This window comes from Trematomus bernacchii, unplaced genomic scaffold, assembly GCF_902827165.1.
Source record: "Trematomus bernacchii unplaced genomic scaffold, fTreBer1.1, whole genome shotgun sequence".
Classification (NCBI taxonomy): domain Eukaryota; kingdom Metazoa; phylum Chordata; class Actinopteri; order Perciformes; family Nototheniidae; genus Trematomus; species Trematomus bernacchii.
In genome coordinates, this window is record NW_022987429.1 from 287,748 (window position 1) to 314,314 (window position 26,567).

Sequence of the window (26,567 nt, forward strand, 5' to 3'; positions counted from 1 at the left end):
ACTTAAAACGAATAAAGCACTATCTTTCAGATCTCACATCCCTTTGTAAAGACCTTCTGCGTCAGAACAAGAGGCAAAGCCACATGCAGCAGCTACACTGAGAGTCATGCGTTGTGGTGGGCCATCTCTCCACCCTTTGACCAAGCATCAAGGCTGTTACTCAGAACAGACCCGACTATGGGCCTCAACAGGATGTGAAGCGAGGAGAGACGCTTCAGGAGCTTCATTCTTTAAGTTTGACTTGTTCATTTGCTCATTCAAAACAAACAATTATATGTTTCAGATGCAACAAAAAGCATCTACAGCCATGTGCAATTACGAAATTAATATATGGATATTTGATATAGTTTGTTATTCATTAATTCACCACAATCAACAGGCTGTCTGTTCGTCAACAACTGACTTTAGCGGGGCTGTCAAACATTTTGTGGATAATCAGACAAAGTTAACTTAGATAACGGTTCAAACTCCTGCTTTGATTAGACCTGAGTGGGTTCAGTGAATGATTGGCACCTCCCCTCTCTGACTGGGACTACAGATAAAAGGCATCAACTCGCAGTAAGGTGAAATGAAAAGGGTTATCACATAGAGTGTATTTCACTTGCCAACAAAGAAATACAAAAAAAGGTAAATCAGCAGAGTCAGCCCAGCTTCCTGAGGTTTATCGAATGATAAAGGTACAAGCGCCCCTTTGTATTCACAGCTCAGTGTGAAGCCCAACCACAGCCGCGCTGAAGCTTCCATGCATCATCTGGTTTTCAGTGTGAATGCATTTATATCTGACTGTTTGTGTGAAAGTACAAGGCATGTTATGGCTTGTTGTCAACAATTGTTGACCCTAAAGAAAGCCACAAACCACAACATGCTGCTCGGACAGATGGTCTGGACATAGATAAGTTGCTAAGTTTCAAATTATATTCTCTATACACCTTGTTGTCACGAAACCCTAACTCTTTCTTCTTGGTAAATGATGATGCCAGAGTGCGGGGAGTTTTACTGTACTGCATTATATTGTTAGGTGATCCTACTAAGTGTCAATAGTGTACGAGTGCACAGTATCATGACCGAGGATTGTTTTATGTTAATCGCTTTGTAAATAGCCATCAGATTATTTTTGTTTCCTTGGTTTACATAGGTTTCTTCCCTCAGATACAAATATGCAGGTCAGAAATTGTGTCAGGATGAATGTGTTCCTGTGATAATCTGAGGCTGTTGATCTGCTGCTTCCTCTAACAAGCTCTCTGCAAAGTGTGTATCATCATCAGCTTTATTTGAAGAGACTCTTGGTCCATTATTAAAAGACATACAACACTCAAATATAAATTAAAAAAGGCAGTTATACCAATGTTCCCACAGAGGTGACTGGTATCGTATAGCACTGAGACACGGATTTGAAAGCAGCATAATGACAGAGTTATGAGAAACATTCAATCGACAGATTAATTTGTACATCAGATATATGTATATATGTATGTGTCGAGGATGGGTGGTTTGACAGCCCTCCTCTGCACGCTGTGCTCTTCCTGCTGAAGTGACAGGCAGAGTCATCAGAAATTACGTGGAGGTTAGATTGGCTGGCTTGCACAGTGTTTAACATGGCTGCTCTGTGTTTTCACTATGGCAAATGGCAGGTTATATTTTCTTTGTACACAAATCAAAAAAGATAAATAAATGCATTTCTAATTCAGCTGCAACAACAATGTGGTAGGATTAGACCTAAGAGACCTATATCGGCTGTTGTGCTTTGTGTTGCATTACAAGCAATGCATTTATATTGAAATGTTAATGGTGCCAGATTTTCAAGCTAATATTTATTCAATGTAAATTAATTGAAAATCTTCAGTTTGTTGAACCATTTGCCTTTTACAAAAGATGGCAGAAAGCACACTTTTTAATCATATCCAACAGAGAAATACATTTAATGCAGAAAAGGGTGGCAAATATTGTTGATGGTGTGAAGAACAAATAAATAAACTTTGATCGATAAAAATCGTCAGCTTAATGAGATGTAATGTTATGACGTTTACAAATTGGATCGTGTTTCTTAAAATACGCAATATGTCTCTGATTTGACCATCAACATTTACTACTGGTATGTTGAAAGGTTTGGTGTTTTGTAAAATGTCAACTAATGGTACATGGGACATGATAAATGATATAAAAAATATGCAGTGCATTCGCTTAGCCTTCAATATGCCGACAAGGAGCGCCAACATTCATTGTTCATGTGAGTAAACTGCTCTGTTTTTGTCAAACACAACTTCCTACACAATCATTTCTTAAATATATAGCATCAGAAAACCTCTTTGTAAATCCTGAGGTTGTTTTTCATTCACAAGCAGAGCAAAATAAAGCAGCTTCACTGACAGACAGGGTCATTTCTCCACCCTTTGGCCATCAAGGGTGTCTACTCAGAACTAACCATAGGATTCAAAATTATATGCAGTGAAGGGACAGTTGCAAGGATTTGTTAATGTTTTTCTACTTGCTTAGTGAATGTAAAAATACTATATGTATGCGCAATCTTAAAATATTGCAGATGAACATGTAGGCAATATCATTAATGTGGAGAGGCTGCCAATCCAATAGTGCTCTAAGTCTAAGTGATGTGAATTGGAGCAGATTTTTAGAAAAGGTTGTCAGACTGGTCTAGACAGTTTAAAACTGTATTATGGTATCTTGTAATTTCCTCAATTGTATTTATTATCATTTAATGTGTTGTCCAATACCGTCAGCAAAAGTTTACAATATATTCAAGTATAACTGCATAGGCAATATGCTACCTCTAATCTTTATTGAAAGTGCTCAAATGCCTTTGGTGAATTGAGAAGAATAATGCTTCAAAAAGACTAGGGAGGGACCAGCGTTACAGGAAGGGCAACTTTGAACCTTTATTCCGTGAAAACCAATCAGATGCATTTGACAGTTTGACATACATACTCGTGACCATGTGACTTCTACTTTAAAACCACTCAAATACCAAAGAGTTCTCTCACAAAATACAATATCAAGATGCTGCTTTTATGGGTAACACTGCTTGTTCTTCACCAAGGCTGTAAGTGCAAGTATCCTGTTAAGAATGTCCATGCACACTAGATACATAATGTAACTAAACTTTGTTTGTGCATGATAAATATTGTACACTAATTGTTATTTAATGTTTCACGGTTTGTATTCTGTCATTTATTTCAGATACGCTGGTTCCAGTGACTACAGTTCCTCTTGGTGAATCTGCGACCTTCACGTGTGCTCTGCCTAATATTGAGTATAGCTTTAAACAGCTCTACTGGTTCAAGCAAAATGCTGGAGAGACTCTGACATTAATTGTGACACTGGTCGAATTTACAAAACCTGAGTTTGCACCAGAGTTTTCTGACTCAAGATTGGAGCTAAAACGCAATAACAATTTAAGCAACCTGACGATTCGGAGGACAAACCCAGAAGATGAAGGAATGTATCACTGCTTAATCAGAGCGCGTTTTGGAAATCCTGTATGGAGTGGGACATATTTGTTACTAAAAGGTAAATGTGATCTAGTTTATTATAAATAGTTTTGTAAATGCTTCAGGTCGGATCCAAAACTGCACTTTGGTAATGTTTAAGTAAAGTATCATTTTAATTATCTGTTCCATTTTAACACTAATTAAAATATAAATTCAGTTAGACATACAATTAAGATTAAATTATTCTATTTGTTTTCAGATATTTGTATTTACTTTGGATGTTGATTTATTTACCAACAGCTATGTTGTATATATTTGAGAAAATTACAGTATTAACCACTCAACACTAAAAGTGTTGCCAATTCTGCCATGCACTATATCTTTAAATATATGGTTAAAACTTGGTAGTTACGTTCTATGCTCTGCTTTATCTTTATTGAAGCTCTAATCGATATTTAAATATCTAATTTCATTTAATCTGTATAGGGAATCTGTACTAATAAAGCAGCTCCACATGTGCTAAATATCAGCAGATTCATGTTAATACTTTCACAAATGTCAGATGAAATGGGATACATTTTTTAAAACTGTTTTGTATTTTTCAGGAAACACTCAGAGGACTTCAAACTATTCTGTTCAGTGGCCGACATTATCTGATCCAGCTCCTGCAGGAAACTCGATGACCCTTCAGTGTTCAGTCCTCTCTAAATCTGAGAATAAAACATGTCAAGGAGACATCAGTGTGTTCTGGTTCAGAGCTGGCTCAGATAAATCTCGTCCTAGCTTCATCTACACTGATGGAAGAAGACAAGATGAATGTGAGAAGTTACCGGACACTCAGAAGAGTTGCTTCTCAAAGAACTTCAACTCCGCTGATGCCGGGACTTACTACTGTGCTGTGGCCTCATGTGGAGAGATATTATTTGGAGATGTAACAAAACTGAAAACTGAAGGTAAAAGTATTGCTATATGTTTTAACCTTTTCTCTCACTTTTACTGCTGGGTTAGGTGCTTTTAAGTTTGAAAAATATTTATATTCAAAATTGTTTGATATACAATATATTCTCCAGAAGTTTCCACCTTTATGGTCCCACCTATCATTAAATATAACTATTCAAGATGTTCTGGGCAATATTTTACATTATATTTCGGCATCTTCATATCCTACTAATAGGCAGGAAAGGAAATACAATTCTCTAAGGGTTACAGTATTTATGTTTTGCTGTACATCATAAGATAGTCATAAGAAACCCAAGTAAGTGTCATTTTATTAGGAAATAAAAAGTCAAATAAAATCCAGAATGATTGTAAGGAAATATTTGTGGTATTGTAAAGTAAATTCCTCTCGTGTTTTCTTCAGATTCCCTCTGTAATTTACAGACTTACAACATATATCTGCTGTGTGGGATCTCGGCTATAAGTCTGATTGTTATATCCGTCCTTATTCACGCCATCAAGAAAAGCAAGTGTGAATGTGACCATAATAATGGTAATTAAATGTACCTTATATAACATGATGATAATATCAGTTATTTTATAAACAAGTGCATGCTTATCTATTTCTAATTTTTTTTCCTTTTGAAGATGCTGTGTCCCTGCAAGACTATGTTGCAAAAATGAATGCAAAGGTAAGATCAACATACTGTACACATAAAATGGACAATTCATCTATTTCAGTTTTTCACATATTACATATTGCTATATATTTTCGTAGAGAAATGATGACCAATGGATTTATTCTACTGTGATCTACACCGTGATGAAAACCAGCATTGGTGGAACGAGAGACAAAAAAGCATCAAAGAGAGAGAGGATCTACGCTGCCGCCAAGGCATTTTGAAATGTTAGCTTTTTAAAAGTGGAGTCAGAGATTCCTTTCCCTGTCCTGTGCACATGCATGAGTGCCAGTTGGTGATTTGTTGGACCAGCGTTGTACGGCTAGCCCAGGGCAGTATACCAGATTATTTCTCAGCACACACATAGAGCGGACAGCTAGAGCACCGTAAGGAGATATTAGCTGATATTTGACATAGAGTATTGTATTAATGTAATTGAAGCGCAAGTGTTATAGCATGTTGTAATTAGCTTGTGTTTTGCATATCAAGTATATATTGATTACTTTTTATCTTCTTTTAATGCTTACATGTATAACCTGTCGATTGAATTAAAAAAAAAATGCTTTTTGTTCTATTGTTGTATGTGGCTGCAAATAATAAAAATGTGTCCCCTTCATAAATGGGACCCAGCAGCTTGAGTGGCAAATCAGAGGAAAAGGGTATTTTTTTCTTGTGAGGCCGGGTTCATATATATCTCCATTAAATCATTAAACACTGTTCTAAATATCACTTTGAACATATCTCATAAAGACAACAAAGTTAAAAGAGGAACTAAAATAACCAACACAATAGCAAGAGGAAAGCTGAACCTCATGTTTAAAAATGCTCCAGGCAGCTTTTCTTTCAGACATAGATGTGAGAAAACAGCCAGTGTCCTCTATATGCCGCGACTAAGAAGCAGAGAAGAAAAGTAAATATTTGATCATGTTTAATACCAGCTAGGCAGGTTGTTTGTTAATGTGTTGTAGTTCACAGTATGACAGCAGTGTAAAATAGGGCTGTGTTGAATACTGTTTTAGTTAGTATTCATTTAACAATACCTGTGTTTGCTGATGTGATTCCTTGACAAAAAAAGCTGGCTATGATTTCTTAGATATATAAAACGGAACTAAAAGAAAAGCTGCTGCCTATCCTCCTTTGGGGGTGGAACTGTGCATGAACTATATCATCTGCATTAAAGATATTAGTGTATGGAAATGTGGTTATATTGTGCACATATAAGTGAATAAGCAGAATAAATACTGCTATATATAAAATAATAATATTTGCTGTTATTTTATTAGTTTCCTCTAGCTAACGTTTAATCCTTACTCTTAGAAATAAATCCAAATCTACGGCTTTTCACCTTTCAGTGCCCCCTGGTGTTTGGTGTTCATACAGGAGACCACCTGTGTTTCATGCACCAACATGGCTTGCATAAATTATGAATCATTCTCACAACAAACACCCAAAGTTAAAGTTGTCAAACCTAAAGAGGCTTCCTGCGTAATGATTTCACAGAGCAATAATTTAATTATGACTGCAGTAACATTTCGTGTCATGCTTCCTTTGAACTAGAAGAATTATTCTGCCTTTCACTGTCAATGAAGAAAACAATTAGTCTTCTCTGGAAAGACAATTGACACACTTGCATTCAAATCATATTTAGTATTTCTTACCACATTTGGTGGAATTTGTATGTGGGAAATGTTCATGTTTGAGTAGGTTTTTTAAAAAAGAACTTTGATAAAAACCAAGGGGTGCATGATGGTGAAGAAGCAGTGTACCTGCGGCCTAGATGCACAACAGGCCTTCGCTAATATCTGTTTGTATCACTATTTCACAACATTTGAAATCCAACAAACACAAATGGAACAAAATGCCCTTTTATTTTAATCAAGTATTTTTACATGTAAGCATATGAACAAAAGAATATTCCAGATAAACATCATAGGCTCAATGCAAGCTAAATCACACATGGTATAACAGCTTTTAGCTTTAAAACTCAAACAAGCAAGCTGCAGTCTGCTTATTTTATGAGGGACTGTGGATGGAAATTAGCTCAAAGCTAAATCTGGCACTGTTACGCTTGACACATTTGAATGTTTTAAGTGTTCATTACTGTGATTGTCCCTGCCAAATAAACGATTAAATGCAATACAATTGTCAAATTCAGGATAAATCTCAGTATCCACTTGCTGTCCGATCTGTGAGCAAAACAAATATGTGTCAGCCCTAGCGGAGTCCACTTCTAACAAGCTAATCCGTTCAAAAAGCTTTGTCAGCAGCGTAGATCCTCTCTCTCTTTGCTGCTCTTCCCTCCCTAGTTACACCAATGCTGGTTTCCATGACGGTAAAGACGACAGTAGAATAAATCCATGGGTCTTCATTTCTCTGAGGAAATGTAATACAGATTATGCAAGAACGAACTTGGTCAAAACTGATCAAGATGCACGATACGTTTTTTTGAAATAGTGATCTTACCTTTACATTTCTTTTTGCAACATTTTCTTGCAGGGACACCGCAGCTACAATATGAACAAAAGGAATTTAGAAATAGATAAGGATGCCCTAGTTAGCATCAGCTAATAAGAGATATAGAGAGGGACTATACTTACCCTTGTCATGGCAATAATCACACTTGTTTTTCTTGATGGTGTGAATAAGGATGGCTATAACAATCACACTAATGGCCGAGACCACAGACGGCAGAAGCAGAAATACATCGTCAGTCTGTAAATCACCAAAAGACCGTGAGCCGGTTCCTGAAACATGAAAGGAAAACACAATAACATTTAGTCCGAGTAAAAAAAAAGTACTTTCACCCAAGAATATTTGACTTTACTTCAAATATTTCTTCACAATCAATATGGATTTGATTTTACTTTGAATGTAACCTCTTATCAATGCAAATGTCCCTATCAAACACTTAAACCACACTGACTTAAACCACTTGGGTTGCTTATTACAAACATGTGATGTACATCAATGATGTCTAAGGCCAGATAAAATAATGCCCAAGACATCTGGAATACTTCATTTAGATTGGCTCGCCATCCATAAAGACAGTTTAAAGGATCTAATAGAAAATTAACTGTATAACTTAAAGTTAAATACAAACAAATCCCAAACTTAAAAAGCACATCAATTAACGATAAAAGGAAGAAAACGGGTTAAAATAAACAGCAATACTTTTACCTTCAATGTTCAGTTTTGTTCCGTCTCCGAATAATATCTCTCCACATGTGGCCACAGCACAGTAGTAAATCCCAGCATCAGAGGAGCTGAAGTTCTTTGAGAGGTGATAAACACAACTCTTCTTAGTGTCCGATGTCTTCTGACACTCATTTTGTTCATTTCCATCAGTGTAGATGATGTTAGGGTAAGACTTATCTGATCTGACTCCAAACCAGTGTACACTGTGCTCCCCTGGACATTTCTTGTTCTCAGAGTCAGAGAGGACCGAGCACTGGAGAGTGGCGGAGTCTCCTGGATGAACTGGATCGGATAGTGTCGGCCACTGAACAACAGTAAAGTTTGTCGCCCTCAGAGTGTTTCCTAAAGAACACGACGGTGGAAATATAAAAAAGTTGTTTTTATCATGTCATTTCAGTAATGGAAGGTAAAAATGAAAATGTCAGATGTTGAAATTGTCAATTATTATGAAACCAAAAGCATCAGTTTTATCTTCACTTTACTAACATATATACAGAGATAGGTATTACCTTTTAAAGACAAATATGTGCTCGTCCATTCATCCTTGCTCCAGGTAGTGACTGCGCAGTGATACATTGCCTTGTCTTCTTGGATTGTCTTCAAAATGGTCAGAGAGCTCATGTTAACTAGATGTTTTACATTGAAACGGTAGTGAGGAAACCCTTTTTCCAATGCAGGAATTTCAGTGCCTTTCAACAATGTAGTAATTAATTTAAGAGAATCACCAACACTCTGTTTGTACCACTTGACTCGTGTATTGCTATGCTCCCAATTGGGGTAAACGCATGTGAAGGTTGCAGATTCACCAAGTTGAACTATGGTCACTGGAATCAGTCCATCTGTATTAAAAGACAATAGAGAGTATATAATTATTATAACAATCATAATCTACAAGTGCAATGGAAGTATACAGGAAAGAAGATTGAACAAACAATATTACTTGCAATTTTATACACACATTTATTTCTGTAAATACAGCCAGAAATATAAAGTGTGTTTGAGGTTCTGTAACTATATACCAACCTTTAAGAAAAAGGTTGCTATGATTCCCTTACTAATAAACAAATGTAACAAATATATTATTTATTTCCCCTCACTAACGCTGAAATAGTACATTATCTGGAAGAGATAGATAGCACTTACATCCTTGATGGAGAAGAAGCAGTGTAATCCATAAAAGGATCATCTTGATGTTGTCTCTTGTTGGGATCTTCGTTGGTTTTGCAGTAAAGGTGAGGATATGTGATGGTGGGGATGGGTCAGACTGCCACAGTAGGGAGGGCCCAACAAATACATATCCTGTCACAATGTTGTTTTGCAACACTTTGAGGTTTTGTGGTCTGTTTGAATGGAAGAAAAATGCTGAATCAGCTACATAATCTTCCTCCATTGCATTTTCTTTTTTAGCCCTAACATTGGTTTCTATAATGTGTTACAAGGACACACCTTCAGTAGATCACCAAAGTCATTAAGAGTAATTCTGGAGGAGCATAAAAGTGTGTACAAAATATCATGACAATCCTTCAGATAGTGGTTGAAAAAAGGCCTCTTGTAACCACATTGTGATGGGGGATAAAAGCTGCTCTCAATACAGAGAGTGGTTGCTTCTTAAATCACTTTCATTAAGGAAATGGCTGCGTGTTTGAGTAAGGTCACAAGCGATGGAAAATAAAAAAAGTTTTAAACCAGTTTTTTATTTCTGAGAAGAGGGGGGAATACCAACACTCAAGCCTATAAAGTGTTACCATGGATTTGTAAGACTAGACAAATTACATCAACTGGTTTAGCTTTTGTGTCAAAAGTGTCCCACATCCAATGAGAATTATCCTAGGACCTTTACAATGTTAGGGCATTTTCATCATCCACTTTGATAAAAATTAAGATAACCGGTAATTCAGACTGTTGCTTTTTTTCCTTACCGGGTGAAAGCAGTTAACACAATGTCCCACTAAAATGTGACAATGAGATTTCTGATGGCCCTAAAGCTTTTATACAGAGTAAAGCAACAAGGCTGTCGACGTTATTTATGAGTTTCAATTAAAAAGAAAGAAAACTGAAACTCTGTCGCTCATCCAGGTAGAACGTACTGCTGGGAACACATTGTGAAACCCAGATCAGAATCAGAATACCTTTATTAGTCCAACGGAGGGGACTAATAAAGGTAATGAGGTATGAGGTATAATTCGTTTTGTATGCATCATGAGGCATACTGTAGTTGTATTTTTGTGTTGTGAGCTGAAGGTCAAACAAAGTCAAAGTCCAAGCTGAAATTGTATAAATGGTGTTTGAAACATTGTCAATTGTAATGTGTTGTTTGGAGTAAGAACTGGTCCCCACATAAAGTAGTAACTGTGTTAGGCCAAAAGCAAAGAGGATCCAAACACGTGTTATTATTTTTCCCTTACTTTGGACAAAATGTAAAATAATAAACTCTCATGGCAAACCTACAAATCTGCAGTTTAATTCCTACAGGGCCAGATGTGATTATCTTCATGTTAAAGACTTACTTCTGATTAAAGCAACTTATTTTGCTTCATTTTCTAATTTTGTGTTTCTAACGTTCCCAATATAGCTCTGTATGTACCACTTGTATTTCCAATGCTGACTCAACTTGGATATCAGTATATCTCTGTCTCTCTTCACTCTGCTGCCATCTTCTGGTACAGGTGTATAAGACTGCTTTGCTCCAACATTTGAGCAAGTTGCATACTGTATGGTTTCACTGAGGAGGCCGACCTATTCAGACTTATACGGGCTGTATCGTTATCAAACCTGTTACGTTTTGGGCCGTTTGGGGCAAAGGCAGAAGGTTTATTTAAATGTTTGCTGATCACAGTTCAAGTTTACTCCGGTAAAGCCTTGAACCCAGTGAAATGAACATTGCTGTAATCACAGTATGATCAGACAACAAACTAATGATGCAATTGGCTGTTTCACAGTCCAAAGTATGGGCTACAGGAAAAAGGGCAAAGATATACAGACGGACATATGCACTTACACAGAGGATCAAGTATACTGCACAATGTCCATTTTTACACAATTGTATTAATACTCATTAAATGTCTTTGGTAAAGAGTCTAGCCTTTTCAGTCAGCATTACAGTTATTTAGGCCTGCATATTAATCTAATAGCCTAGGCATCACAGTTGCAATAGGAGCCTGTGCGATTATATAACCAAAAGGCTATGATTTAGTTGAAAATAAAAAAGTGTGTGTGTGAATGTGACAGCGTATTCACTGTTTGTGCAATCTGATCAATATGTACCTAGGCATAGCCGACTCATCAGTCTGTGTTTGTTATGCTGCGTTTGGTCACCTTACTGTGCAGAGAAGAGCGGGAGACTTGTGGAAATGGATGCTAACGCTAATCAGAAGGTAGACACTGAACTGTTGGCCAAATAAAACACGACCTCTGTTGTATAATGATACTTTGGCTTTAAGCTCGACTACAATAAGACCACACTTTGAAAAACAAATGTTGCTACAGATCAGGGGCGGTTCTAGGGGAGGTGGTTTATGATTAAACGATATATTGGCTGACGGAATAGGCGGAACTAACGTTATTTGTCATTCTAGTCGGACCCATTAGAGCGTAAAAACTGTAACTATAAGTATCTGAAATAAATATGTGTACTGAAACAAATACCAATTACTGTATTGCATTGTTTTCTTATGCGCAATTACTTCATACTGTCTTTGTCTTTTTCGTCCTGCATTTATTGTGCCCCAGCCTGCCCCCCCCAGTCAAATTGGTCTAGAACCGCCTCTGCCTACAGTACACCGCAACACAACACATGTGTACCAGCCCCTTAACCTGTTACGCACCGCCCCCCCCGGTACCGGGCGGATAAACGCGTCATTTGCAGGAAACAACGTCTAAGGAATCTTAATATTTAATAAACTATGAATGTTTTATATCCATGTAACGGGAAGAAACTCAGCTAACTGATCTTTTAAAAAAAAAAATCCAAAAAAAACCCACAATGCTAGCACTCAGCCTCTGAATTAGCCACGAGCGAAAAAATGTAACCTAAAACGGCACCTAAACTCACTCATAACTCCCTTGTTACTTATCCTAGATGCACAGCCAACCCATCGATTAGCATCTCCTGGAGACACAGAATCTGTGTAAAAAACCTCAACACTCAGTGATAAACATTTGCGACGCTGGTATTTCGGACCATTTGCCTGTGTTATTTACTATGATGCTGCCTTGCTCTCAAGTTGACTCGTGCGTTCCGGAGCACCGCCTACGTGCGCTGAATCCTCTGACAGCGTCACAGTTTTCCGTTGCCTTTAATGACTCTGTGCTTTCCACATTAATTGACTCTTGTGACGCCAGTGCTGAGGAGATTCTCAGCCTTTTTAATTCTACTTGCACGGATATTCTGGACCTGATCGCTCCATTCACGGCCAGACGCCCTAAACCTGTGACTGAACCGTGGATGACTGAATCTACCCGCGCCCTGAGACGCGCATGTAGACGAGCAGAGAGGAGATGCTCCTTTCATTTTTTAATGATAAAGTCTTGGCCATCAGATCTTCACCTCCTCCTCTCACCTTAGACCCAGCAGTGTCTCCTGTGTGCTCAGCTGTCTTCGAGCAATTTGACCTGGTTTCACTGCCCGAGTTATCTGATGTGGTTAAAAAATTGAAACCTTCACAATACCCCTTAGACAGTATTCCTCCGAGACTACTGAAAGACGTTTTTACTACAATTGGGTCATATATTTTAACTTTGATAAATATCTCTCTCACCTCAGGCTGCGTTCCAACCTTTTTTAAACACGCTTTAGTGCAGCCTCTTATCAAAAAACAGAACCTTGATCATTCTGTTCTCTCCAACTTTAGACCTATTTCTAAGCTGCCCTTCCTGTCTAAAGTCCTAGAGAAAGTGGTGTTAGCGCAACTGCAGTCGCACCTTGTTTTAAACTGTATATCAGAAAAGTTTCAGTCTGGTTTTAAATCACGCCACAGTACAGAAACTGCTCTCCTAAGAGTTTTGAATGATCTTCTTTTAACTGCTGATTCTGGGAATTCTGATGTGCTTGTGCTTTTAGATTTGTCTGCTGCTTTTGACACCATTGACCACCAAATTCTTTTATCACGCCTTGAACTGTGTGTTGGAATTAAAGGTAATGTCCTAAAATGGTTTCAATCCTATCTGTCAGAAAGGACCTTTTCTGTGCATCTTGGCCAGTATTCTTCAGCTGCAGCCCCACTATCATATGGGGTCCCTCAAGGTTCTATCCTAGGCCCCATTTTGTTCAGTCTGTATTTACTACCTCTGGGGTCAATTTTTAAAAACCATAACATTTCTTACCATTGCTTTGCAGATGATCTGCAGGTATACCTGCCTATAAAAGCAAATAATGAATCTAGGATTGCCTTGCTTAGCTGTCTGAAAGACATAAAATCATGGATGGAAATCAACTTCTTGACTCTCAACGAAAACAAGACAGAGATTATAATATTTGGACAGTCTGAACTCCTGGATGGCTTTAATAGTGTACTCGGCCCCTTAGCCTCCTACAGCCATCCCTCTGTCAGAAATCTTGGAGTCATCTTTGACAACTGTTTTAAATTCGACAAACAAATAAGCTCAGTTGTCAAGACAAGCTTCTTCCAGCTGCGGCTTCTGGGGAAGGTAAAGGCCTATCTTCCTAGTAAGGAATTTGAACAGCTAATCCACCTATTTATAACGTCTCGTTTCGACTATTGTAACTCCCTGTATATTGGTGTTGATAAGTGTTTGATCCGTCGCCTGCAGCTGGTCCAAAATGCGGCTGCACGCCTTCTTACTGGGAAGAGACGTTATGACCACATCACACCTGTTTTGGCAGACCTTCATTGGCTTCCTGTCAGTTACAGGATCCAGTTCAAGTACTTACTTGTTGTTTTTAAATCATTGCATGGACTGGCACCACATTACTTGTCTGAGTTGTTGCACCGCCATGCTCCAGCTAGAGCATTGCGATCAGCTCAGCAAAATATGTTGGTGGTTCCTCGGTGCAGGAAAAAAACCCGAGGTGACAGGGCTTTCAGTGTTGCAGCTCCCAGACTGTGGAACAGCCTCCCAGTACATATCCGGACTGCTGAGTCTATTGAACGTTTTAAATCTCAGCTAAAAACTCACCTCTTTGCACTGGCTTTTAATATTAGTTGAACATTACATTTTTACATTTGTATGTGTTTTTTTTAAATATTTTTCTAGTTATTGTGCTTTTTATCATGTTTTTAATTATTGTTTTATTATTGTACTCCCATTGTGTTATTTAATATGTATTGCCTGTACAGCACTTTGGTCAACTGAAGGTTGTTTTAAATGTGCTATATAAATAAATAAAGATTGAGATTGAGATAAACGAAAGCGTACATCAGAACATGTGGAGCTAGGTAGCTAGAAACGCTAACATGGCTTACCTTGGTCAAAACTGGTCTTCAATGGCATTAAAACGATAAAAAAACGATGCTGCAGTTAATCCATAGGTTAATCCAATGTGTCTGTGTCCTCTTTGAAATGATTTCTGATAATCCATAAGCAATAAAACTGCTTTTTCGTTTCCAAATGTCAGAGCTAGAGATAGGTCCACTCTGATGCTAAATTACATGCGCGAAGCCCCCACCTCTTCTCTTCACAACGTGTGTGTGACTCCCCCTTCGATTCTATTGGCTCTAACGGTCAGAAAGAGGTGTCAACCATCCAAATCGACCAAGGGGGGCCAGAGATATGGAAAAAAACTAATTTTCACCCAAATCACCTCAGAGGTGGAGTGATTTTGGCTAAACCTCTCTAAAAAGGTCAAATGTCACTTGTTTTGCATCAATCTTGATACAGGGTACTTATTATATGTTGTACTTTGGATTCCTAAAGCTTTTAGTCTACTAACCCATCATCCAAGGGTAGTTTTCACTATAAGTAAAAAATAATTTTTGGACGGACACGATAATTTACAGTTTTTTACTATGTAAAATCTGAATTTTCTTTAAAATAAAAAACATTTATATTGATTCTGACTTTTCTACATCCAACTCACAGGTTTATCATTACTTTGAGAACAAATATTATTAATTTAACCCTTTTAGAAGGGAAGATATGGTCATTTGTTCTGGGAATGTCATTTTCGAGCCTGAGACCTGAAAAACAGGCTCAGAGCTTAACAGGTTAAAATAATTTTTTGGGAGAATTTCAAGCACTCGTCCACTCTGTTTTGAGATCAAAGCACTCTAGACTTAACGAGCTGCTCAATCCACACAAATGTTACAATCTGAAAAGGCCTCTCTACCAAGCTCCAAACTAAGAAAATCTGAAATCGAATTGAATAGCTGAAGGTCTTGTGATCATTTTAAAGTTGGAATGAAGTATTTAGCTGAAAGTATGTGGAAGGAGAAGCATTTGGCGTAAGGTGTAGTTAAAGAGGATTTGAAGAGTCGTCCCATTAACTTCCATGTTAAAAAAAGAGTTTAAAAAGCTGAATATTTCAAAAAGTATAAGATATTTTTAAAAAGTTGAAGGTTTCCCATTGATTCCTGAACAGGCTGAATAGTTTGATATTTGAATGGTTTCTGTAGCTGAAAGTATGCTGAAGTTATGGAGAGCCAAAGTATTGGCTGAAATAATAATAAGTGGAAAGAATAAAGATTCGAAGAACTATAGTTGAATGCTGTAAACAGCATTTGCACTAATTAATATTTCCCATAAGCAATTACATGTTATGAGACGTGGTGTTGTAGCATCACCACTGTTATCAAATTATACTTGTTTCAAGTACTCAACACGATGACATCAATGGATTTGTTTAATTATATTAAAATGCATTTTATGGTTGTTTTTCTTTTTATATTGTCCTATTTTGCAGAATTAAAATATTTGTTGGACATATTTTTGGTTGAGATTAAAGGTGTCTTAAGAAATCCAAATATTTAATGAGTGTTGCTAAAAATACTTTTTTTGTATTTATCGTTTAAGTGTTACAGACCTGCAGAGAAATCGGGTAAGATCACATCCAACACAGTCATGAGGAACAAAACAAAAATCACTGTTAAACTCTTACCGACTGCTGCATTATAAAAGGGAGAGTAATAAGAAAATACAAACCTTTTAAGTTTAATGTGGAATGGTAACTGTTTTTTCCACCTTCCTTTTGTATAGTCCTTGCAGCTGAAAAGGTAGAAATAAATGAAAACAAGTTTTTGGTCATCAAGTTTGTCATAAACATATTGTATACTAATGTTTCATAAAAGGCATATTTACCTGAATCACAAACACAGTGACAGTGAAGTCTCTGCAAACTGCTGAATCATTTATAGGAGTTGTTTTGGACTTTGATTTCTTGGCCCAACTTCGCATTGGGGAGAAAACTCCCAAATCATCACGTTGGCCAAAGGTAAACAAAGTATTTAGTGTTTGACAACATTATGCAATATAGCATTAGTCACCACACGTCCTCTGAAGTTTGATTAACTCTTTCAAACCTGCACACATGCTTCTGAAATATGAATCATTTTTGACATTTCAAGTCTTTTAAGCAAATGATTCACACACAGTAGTGCCTCGAACAATGTCATCAATAACAATGACACAATATGAAAAGTGAAGTATTCTGTTTTTCCATTAAGTATGTTTCGTTACAAACAAAATAGAGAATATTGTTTACACAGTTAAAAGTGCTTTTACATTCAAATTAAACATAAGGGTTTGATAACATCTGACAGGTGTATAGGACAGATGTCTTTCTTCCCTTTGAAGTCGATGCTTAAGATAATTCATATGCATCATGCTGGACCTGCAAGTTAGAGATGCTGATAGTCATAAACCACATGACTCACAATAACATGATTAGAACTAAATAACATTTTGCACGAGTCACCTCCAAAGTCCTGTGGAGCTGCATGTGGTTTTGCTTGTTTCCCAGCCCACTCACACATCACTTCTCAACAGTGATGCGTACATGAGGAATTGACACAATATTAAATTATAAAACATATTATGATGCATACAAATATGGGACATAAGTACTTTTGTGTGAATTAAGATATTTGCTGTATTTGATATAAACTTAACACAAAAAGTAAGGAAATCTGTGTTTGGTAGATGATTTATTTGCAGTAACAATGCTTCTTGTCAATAAATGTTTACTAGGGCTGTGCAATTAATCGTATTTTAATCGCAATTACGATTTTGGCCTGCCACAATTACGAAAACAACATAATCGAAAAAAACAATTATTTTGCTTTGCTTGGTTGTGACAGTGCACTGCAACATATTTGATCTAATTCATTTTGGTCTCATTTATTTGTAGTTATCATATTTATATATGTTTAGTAGCTTGTAGAAGTGCGCTCCAAAATATTTGTTGATCTTGTTTATTGGTATTTATTATTTTGATATTATTTATTTAAATGTGTCATTTATTTTATTTATTTTTGTATTGGTTTTTCAGTTGAATTATACGTTCAGGGTAATCAACAGTTAAAAAGATACTGTTCAAATTATTATTTGTTTTAAAGTTCAATAAATTGATTTTTTCAAAGTCAATGAATAATCGTATTTAATAATCGTGATATCAATTATTGACCCAAATAATCGTGATTATGATTTTTGCCATAATCGCACAGCCCTAATGTTTACCGTTGGAAAACCTGTTTATTTACCTTTCAAATGGTGCCACATTTGTGAGGAACATGCATCTGTGGGATGAGCAGCAGAGCTGAGTATGTGGGTTGCGCCCATGAAAAATGTGACAAATCTCTGCTGCCAATGCCATAATAAAAAAACGTTGCACGTTCAGTTGATTAAAGCATCACAACACTTGTGCTACCTTCTGCTACAAAGGATAGAAAATAGACTCATGTCTCTTGACACAGCTTCCATCTTTTGGTAGCACCTAGTTGGTTTAGTAGATTGACAAATAAATGAGGAAGTCCCCAGTGGAAACTATAACCAAATATCTGTTCTAAGATCGTCTTAAACAACCCTACGCAGCCATATCTGGAATCTATTCTTATTCTATTATAAAAAAATGTTAGTAGCATCTTCATCTGTAACTGTGCAGAAGTACTGGGTTTTAACTTGTTAGAAGTAAAGGCCTCTGGGCATGCAACAAAACCCAAATAGGTTTTTCAAACTTTTTGAAGAGCTTTTGAAGAAATACCGTTTTTTTAAAGCTTAACATGTTAGGTCAATGTATGTTCACCTTTTACTTGACATTAAAACACAAAGGTTATTTAAAACACAAGCTAAAGTTAAACAGACATCAAACAAATGTTGTTCAGTTAACCTGTTACAACTAAAGGACCAAAAAGCATGTTCTACCTTCAGGGCGTCAACAACAGGCGCCTCCATTGTACTTCCATCATGCCAAAGGCCGCTTTATTTAGCAGGGGCTTCAGCAGAGTGCTGTTGGCTGTCGGCTCTGCACCTTCCCATGCAGTGGCTCCTGATGGAAGGTCAAGATGGCTGTTCAATGCAAGGATAGCCACCGTCCCACATGAAATGAGAAGGTACAAAAAAAAAGAGAGTACAGAGCCATACTATTCCAATACAAATAGTATGTTTATTAAAAGAATTATTTCTATCCATCAAAAGTTACTTATTCTTTGATTTACAATTTGTACAACTTGTATTTTAATAGAAAACAATAAATGAACCCAAACCTTACAACAAAGTAAATGACTGCAAATTAAACTTGTTATTTATTTATTTTATTATTATTTCTAACTACAAATATCATGCATTTGGTTAGAAAGATATTTCATGTTTTTTGTATGTTTGTTTTAGCTTAAAGTGGACCTATCATGCTATATTTGAATAATATAGTGTAGGACCATACCTATATAAAGCATATTTATACTTTTTTTTTTTCAAAATACCAAACAGATCATGCATTTTAGCCATGCCTCATTTCGCTCAATTTGCACTTTTTTAGCTCTGTTTTTGCAAGGGCTGATTCTGTGAGAACAGCACCACCTACAGGCTTGGCATATGTACTGCAGCGTCTCCAGCGCTTTCGAACGGCAATGGACGTGGCGGTCTCCTCCTGATTGGTGGAGTTGGCCCAATAGATCAGTTTTTATCAGATCCGTTGCAGTCCCTTTTTTAGAGATTTGGGTATGGAGGAAAATAGAGAGGGTTGTGTTTTCTGACACTTGGTGAGTTCCCTGGAACACCGGGGACACATATTCATGTATAAAAGACGTACAAAAGTGGATTTTGCATGATAGGTCCCCTTTAAATAAGCACTTGTCACAAGCCCATACAAAGCCGATCTTTTGTCCAAAAAAATATTCCAATAAAATCAGATTTCTGGCACCCTTTACATTCATGCTGCACTTTGTTATTTAGGGAAGACAAAAATAATACAACTAGTAATTTGGCTGGTCTTCATAACCTTTACTCCAGGTGTAACTGCCAGCTGAATAGTGAAACTTATATACCCGAAGATGCGTTTGTACCTTTCAATCAGAACCAGACAAATTAAAATACACAATACATGTACTAATGCTGTTTATTAAATAACAAATAGCTAAGTGAGTGGGAACAATTATACAAAACCCTACACAATTGGGCACAGATGAATGGGACGAGCTTACTGTTGAGGTAGTCCTGGGTCCAAATGGCATCTTGACAAATATATGACACCCGTCACCCACACACCTCTCAAAAGACGGGGCTTTGGCCAGCTGCTGGAAGAATTGCTCCTTCTCCTTCAGTTCTGGGGCAGCGGGAAGTTTGACCACTTAACCGAACACCTTTGCAGACCGGTCTGCAGACTGTGTCTCTGGGATCTTGAACGGCCCGGGACACCACACTGTATGATAATAAACTGTGTTCTAGCCAGTACAGTGTATTAGCATTATGCAGTGTCCACCAGCACCAGCACTACCAGCGTGCAGGAGGTAGTGTTTATCATGTAAATGTGCAGCATAGGAACAATAATGTTGAGGTAAATGCTTGTGGGTTTTTAGCACGTGTGATACACTCAAACCAGAGAACTTTGCACAAAACAATTTTCTATTTTTATGACAAACATGTTGTATGTCTGATATTTTAAATAAATAATGTGTCCTTTTGGAAGGATCATGTCATGTTTTGATAATTAATTGTTCATGCCAAAATGGGAGAATTTCTTTTCCCACATGTGGGAATGTTCTTTTCAGTTTTTATACCATATTTAACTGAATATCCTTGCATGTTGGACTGATAAGACATTTAAAGTCATCCCCTTTGGCTTTTGAAAGACTGGGACAGACATTTTTCACTCTTTTTAGTAAAGTAGTGAACTTTTAGATATAGGCTACTTATGTTCACATAAAAAATAAACAATGCAAATATCATAAATATATGACATCACAAATTTGCATAGCTATTCGGTCACATCAAACATTATCAGTGCACATTTTCTGTATCAATATGCATAAGAAAAAGAAAGCACTACAGCAGACTGCCAAAACAGGAAGGAATACATCATCTCAAACATGCAGCGGCAGGCCTAAACACTTAATCATAACCACACACACAGCAAGTGAACTCTGAACTCCTGTAGCATCAACAACAACAACAACAACAACAACAACGCAGCAAAGAGTTTTATCAACTAAAACAACAAAGATAAATACTGTCCCATCAGGGGTGAATGGGCAGTATGTGTGTATATAAAAACTCACGTTATCCGCCGTTGAAGAGCATTCTGCTTTCTGTCATGAAGTATCCACTAGCCTGTCTCACTGTTGTGTGCTTTTTGTTGTTGACGTAACTCCATTGCAAAAGGTTAAAATAATATGTTAGCAACAATGTAAAACAGGCTAAGTCTCCCGGTTGTGTCATGTCATTTAGATAAGTTGCACTTTTTGTCTTCACAATTCAATTCAAAGTTTCTTTCATTAAGGCCTGTACGTTCACAGAGCTGTGCAGTAACACGCGGCTGCATCTGATTGTTTGGTCCTCCGGAAGTTTAACTTCACCTGGCGGGCTTCTGTTTGGCTGCAATACCACGTTTGACCACGCAGACTGACACTTGTGGCCCTTACAACCCAGGGGGGCGCTGTTTCAATCATTTTAAGAAACATAACTTTAATTGAAGGGACAAAGAAATGATTGGATTATCAACTACTACTATATTACTGCTTTAAGAAATAACTATTACAGCAACACGTAAATGAATTTACTCTCACACCATGCAATTATTAAAAACATATAATTAAAGTTAGTGAAATAAGTGGTTTGTTATTGAAAGCAGCATTACAGTAATGTAATAAAACAGGGTCAAAGATTCAAACGTGTTGCTTTGTTTGTTTTTATGGTACTGAGTTAGTGATAGTACAATATGGATATGCAAATCTGAGAAAACGATCAGCATTACAGGTCGGACATATTTTACCCAAATATTTAATATGGTCCTTGATCAAACCTGCTGTGATAAATTAAATGATGTGTGAGATTTGCAGTAAAACATGATTTTCAGACTCAGACATGGAAGATTAGTATAGTTTCAATGGTAGTTTAATTTGAACATTCAACATAATTATCAATTATCATCACTCACATATTCATGTTTTTTTATAACCTAAGATCTGGTAAATGGAAATGACTGACTTTACCGTTATTTTCATTGTCAATAACTCGTAACTAAAATGTTTGATTCTGTTCACAACAAAAAACTAAACCTTTAGGATCAGCACACAAGGGGACAAAGGACAAAATAAACTGAGAAATAAATGTATGTGAAAACAAGAATTGGAGCAAAGAATGAGAACAAGGGGAAGAGGAAGAGATGGTAAAAGCTAATGGCTGGAGACGTCTTGAACTAAAAGGCACAGGGAAATAAAGATGGGAGAAATTGGGGAGGCGAAGGGAAATCTAAGAAATAAAGAAGTGAGAAAAATGATCAGGTAGAAGGAACAGTAGTCATGGAAACTTGACAGACATTGATATTACTGATATGTCTCAAACCTACAATATTAGAGCTGTGAATAAACTGTAAAAGAGTGACAACACTTTGCAACTGTTGTAAACAAAGCAGCAATGTATAAAGTAAACAATACAGTAGTAGTTACATTATAGTATTTGCTATACTTTTAATCATGTTAGTCATTATAGGCAGTTAAGAATCGTACTGATGTGGAGGATTTTTTCAGCTGCGTAGTGACAGTGTGAAGGTTTGCTGATACAGACTGGAGCACACTGTTTTTTGGTCAATAACAGCATGCTGCTTTTTTCACCTCCATCTGACAAAATCAAATGATACACTTAAACATATTTGAAGAACATGCTCTATGGAAACAAGTGTTTTTCTGTATAAACCTTAAAGCACACCAAACAATCAGAATTACATTGTTATCATATAACATACTGAATGCATCACACATTAACTCTGTAAGAGGAAAGAAAATGTTCCTGGTAATGCCGCAACTTCACATTAAACATGAGGCTATACCAAAAAGACTGTGGCAGGGTTAAGGCTTCTCCTGCTTTGGACCCAATTACATTTCATAGGACATTCAAAGACAACCCGATCAGAGAGATGGATATGTATTTAATTTAACCATCGTTTATTTGGAAATGTAAGAAAGGCCACTATGGAATTTTGACTGTTTTATCATGGAGACGCGTACCTTTATCCATCCAAAGCTATTGAACATTCCGAAGCAGTTAATGACAAAATTGCAGGAACATTTTTGAAGTTCAAAATAAGTACTCCCAAGGCACTAAAAGTTCGGAAAATCAACAATTTCTGTCAATTATCTTTGACATACTTATCTGTTAAGGCAAATGTATTTGACTTTGGCATAATGACTTGATTAAAGTTGCTTCCCTGTCAGTCAGAACGCATGCAAGGCAGTTATTCAAAGGGTAACATAAACCAGCTGAAAATCTACATTTTTCCTGTTTTTGCTCCATTGGTTTGATATCTCACCTTACTGTAGTGATGTAGAAACGTACCTCAGGGTGTGGCAGTGCACCGTGATATCACAGAGCAAACTTATGACCACAAAAAACTACCCTCATCAGTGATTCACACTCAAAACATTCATCCACAGGAGACAGGGAAACAATTATTTTCAGCACAGCATCAAATTACTCTTTAATAATAGTTGTTTTGGTTTAAAAAATCATTCGATTTCTGACTATGCTATGAGCCCTCATAACTGCTCATACATTTCCTTGGTATCTGCAGCTATGTATAGATTCAGCATGATGGTGAATTTACTGTAGGGTTTTCCTGATGTTGATTTGAATGGAAATTTCTCACTTATAAAGTTGAACTTTTTATAAAGGAGAAAAATATCTTTCAGATTTTCATGTCAAACCTCACGTGGCTCCAAGTCTGGTGTGCAACAGCAAACTGAAGAATAACACAACATTAGATCAATGTGTTAGATCATCTCTGCAGAAAGAGTCTTTTATGGTTTTTCAATGACCTCGCATGTGAGGATGATGTCCATTATATAGTGAAGCAGGTTAGCTAGGCACATACAGTTTACCCCTTTCTCTCCAAAAGGGAGAGAAACAGACAGATTTCCTCACACACACCTTCTTGGTGTGACATCAAGGGAGCTCTTCACTCTCGGCCCTCCTCTCTCAGTGTCCAGAGCTATCAGCACTCACATTAACATCATGCAAATACACTTTGAAAATATAGAATTAATCGGGTTAGGGTATATATTTATATAGATTTATACATACATACAAATTCATATACTTTTAAGGAATGTTAATCTATTTTGTTGTGTATTTTTTCTCCTTACAAGGTACAAAATAACTTTCCATACTATGTAAAACATTATATAATCAACGTATTAAAAGAAACACACAACTTATCAGTCCTTTCATCATCTTTTAGAAAAAAAAAATCCATAATAAAAATAAGTTCTATGTTTTTTCTCACTTATATCTTACAATATATTTTCTCTCTGTCAAAAAACACGCACACATGTCCCATTTTTGTTTTCGTTTGTGGTTTCTCTCGGTGGCGGTCAAACTGAATGTGTAAAAAAAAATATCACATATTGGTGGAGTTCATCAACGTGAAAAAATCTCAGAGCAACAGTCACGTTGACTTGTAGAATTCACAAAATGGCAGCGGTGGGTGTTACCAATCAAACGAACAAATGGTGGTGTTACAACGGGCACTTGGAGCAGCCGCACTCCAGAGCAGTTTCCATCTCCTCGGAGTACGAGGTGCCGTCTGTGCATCGGAAAACCGCCTTCCTTCTTCTGCTCTTGGTGACGCCACAGCAAACACCCGAGGGCGCTGCTGCCTGGCAGGATCGGGGACAATCCATGCGGGGAATCTTAGTGGTGGACGTGCATGTTTTCAAGGGGTGGTAGCGTTTCAGCAGCTCCCTCACCATCTCTCCTTGACATGTAAGCTCTAGATGTTAACAAAGACATAAAACTCACAAATTAAACACTATGTATTTCTTTTGTCATAATTTCCTCCATCTCTTCTTCTAACATTCTCCATTTTACCTGTCTCACAGCTTGGCCCGGTGTACCCCGGCTGACAGTGGCAGATGGGTTGTCCTCCCTCGGACACGTGACACTCCCCGTGTCCGCAGCGCTGCCCTCTGCAGGCTGGAGGCTCCTGCCGTCGATCACAGTACTGACCCTGGTAGCCTTCACTGCACTGGCAGCTGTAGGACTGACCCTTTGGCACACACAGACCCTGAACACATCTGGAGTGAGAGGAAGGGAATGGAAGGAAAGGGAAGGCAGGTTAGAGGGGGGGAATCAGACTTGCAGAAATTAGTGCATACAGTAAATCCATATGATTTTTCCGACCCATACAACAATGCATATTTCCTGCGGCCTGGGCTCACCTGCTGTTCTGACAGGCACTTGGTGCCGTCGTCTGATCACACAGGGCCCCGCTGCGTCCTGGAGGACAATCACATGTTACCCCCGTCTCTCCTCCCTCCCTGCACGCACCCTGGGCGCATACACTGCAGGAATGGCACCCTGCGAGAAAGCCCTCACTCTGTTAACAGAAGAAGAAAGGGAGAAAATACTGTCAGGGGGGAAGTGAGTGGACAGGCCTTTCATTGATAACAGAAGAAAGCTGAGGGGCAGTTAGCTGAAAAACATTTTGATATTGCGTGAATACCACAGACTACCTGTCATCCATTATTAATATTGTTTCACAATGGAAAGACATTTATCTAGAATAAAAAAGGTTAATATTGTAAACTTCCCAAAGAAAGTAATATAACAGATTTTGTATTTTAATTTCGTCATTTGACATTTCTGCTACATATCTGCTTTCTCTTTCAGTAATGCATTTCTCACTGTGGCACTAAAGACTGCTTTAAAGATTCTACTTTAAATACATGATGCCGGTACATGATGCAAGAGCAATACAAAAAGAAAAATATAACTATTTTTCTTTTTGTATTGCTCTTGCTCTTATTGTTATTATGTTATTATGTTGCATTGTTGGAGAAGCCTGTGACATAAGATTTTCAACTACATAATTACTCTGTAGCTATGTCAGATTGACAATAAAGAACCTTGAACCCTTGAACCTTGAACCTTTTGTTGCAAGATAGGATTTTCCCCCTTGTTTATACCTTGGGCTCGACCCCTTGTGGTCGTGCTCCTCCTGAACCTCGGTAACTCAGGTCTTGAGGCTCCCCATTGATTCGGACATTGTGGATGCAACCATTAAAAGTCTGAGGGGAACGTTCAGGGCCGGGTCGTAAACCTGAGGCCACCACCTGAGAGGGTACGCCTGGAAAGCAGAGGAGAACAAGACAGGTTATAGAAAAGGAAGATTATGATTGAAGAAAAAAGAATGGCAAGGAAAAAGTGGAAATAAAGACAAATTATTCAAATTAAAAGCATGATTGCTTGATTAGTGAACTCATACTCTGGTTTCATTATTTGTTGATTCTTCCATTCAATCGCAACGTTGCAGCAAGAATAGTCAAACATACTGTAGCTCTCATTGCATTGTACAATACACCATTATGTTTCTTTTAAGTACTTGAGAGAAAAGGCTGAGTGTTCTCAGGGGCTTGTCTTGATCTCTTTTTGAGGGAAAACTTGAACAAAAACCGTTCTACATCTCCTCACCACATCCCTTGGTGGGATTTAGTGTGTTTCTGTGTGTGTGTGTGTGTGTGTGTGTGTGTGTGTGTGTGTGTGTGTGTTTCTGTATGTATGAGTGAATTTGCATGTTGTGGGTGAATGTATATGTATGAACCATGGCAAACATCTGATCACAACCACAAAAAAGCAGTAAAGGGCAGTCAGAAGTCAAATCTATATGTTCAAAACATGTGTCTACATGTGTGTAAGTGTTAGTGTACGTACC

General features: G+C 37.4%; 3 protein-coding genes across 3 annotated transcripts in view; 1 reads left to right on the plus strand and 2 right to left on the minus strand.

Moving 5' to 3' along the window:
• The first annotated feature begins 2,775 nt into the window (after positions 1-2,775).
• On the plus strand, positions 2,776-5,503 carry LOC117491251. Its single transcript, XM_034141139.1, has 6 exons — positions 2,776-3,055; positions 3,193-3,522; positions 4,049-4,396; positions 4,804-4,932; positions 5,028-5,071; positions 5,158-5,503. The coding sequence occupies exons 1-6, from the start codon at positions 3,013-3,015 to the stop codon at positions 5,281-5,283; spliced, it is 1,020 nt and encodes a 339-aa protein (XP_033997030.1). The 5' UTR covers positions 2,776-3,012; the 3' UTR covers positions 5,284-5,503.
• Positions 5,504-6,910: 1,407 nt separating this feature from the next.
• LOC117491218 lies at positions 6,911-16,551 on the minus strand. Its single transcript, XM_034141094.1, has 8 exons — positions 16,508-16,551; positions 16,352-16,414; positions 9,398-9,594; positions 8,764-9,093; positions 8,237-8,596; positions 7,657-7,803; positions 7,523-7,566; positions 6,911-7,432 (listed from the first exon to the last, which is right to left on the minus strand). The coding sequence occupies exons 3-8, from the start codon at positions 9,438-9,440 to the stop codon at positions 7,307-7,309; spliced, it is 1,050 nt and encodes a 349-aa protein (XP_033996985.1). The 5' UTR covers positions 9,441-9,594; positions 16,352-16,414; positions 16,508-16,551; the 3' UTR covers positions 6,911-7,306.
• Positions 16,552-21,731: 5,180 nt separating this feature from the next.
• The window catches only part of slit3 (slit homolog 3 (Drosophila)), a 228,127-nt gene continuing 223,291 nt past the window's right edge, over positions 21,732-26,567 (minus strand). The window contains 4 exon segments of the mRNA XM_034141508.1: positions 21,732-24,626; positions 24,725-24,930; positions 25,075-25,232; positions 25,822-25,982. Of these exon segments, the coding sequence (XP_033997399.1) occupies positions 24,373-24,626; positions 24,725-24,930; positions 25,075-25,232; positions 25,822-25,982 (779 nt within the window). The 3' untranslated portion in view covers positions 21,732-24,372.

Coding starts and splice junctions, on each gene's coding strand:
- LOC117491251 (XM_034141139.1), top strand. CDS start 3,013: ATGCTGCTTTTATGGGTAACACTGCTTGTTCTTCACCAAGGCT. Junction 3,056..3,192: donor GCTTGTTCTTCACCAAGGCT/GTAAGTGCAAGT, acceptor CATTTATTTCAG/ATACGCTGGTTCCAGTGACT. Junction 5,072..5,157: donor TTGCAAAAATGAATGCAAAG/GTAAGATCAACA, acceptor ATATTTTCGTAG/AGAAATGATGACCAATGGAT.
- LOC117491218 (XM_034141094.1), bottom strand. CDS start 9,440: ATGATCCTTTTATGGATTACACTGCTTCTTCTCCATCAAGGAT. Junction 9,094..9,397: donor GCTTCTTCTCCATCAAGGAT/GTAAGTGCTATC, acceptor CTTTTAATACAG/ATGGACTGATTCCAGTGACC. Junction 7,567..7,656: donor TGATTATTGCCATGACAAGG/GTAAGTATAGTC, acceptor TTCATATTGTAG/CTGCGGTGTCCCTGCAAGAA.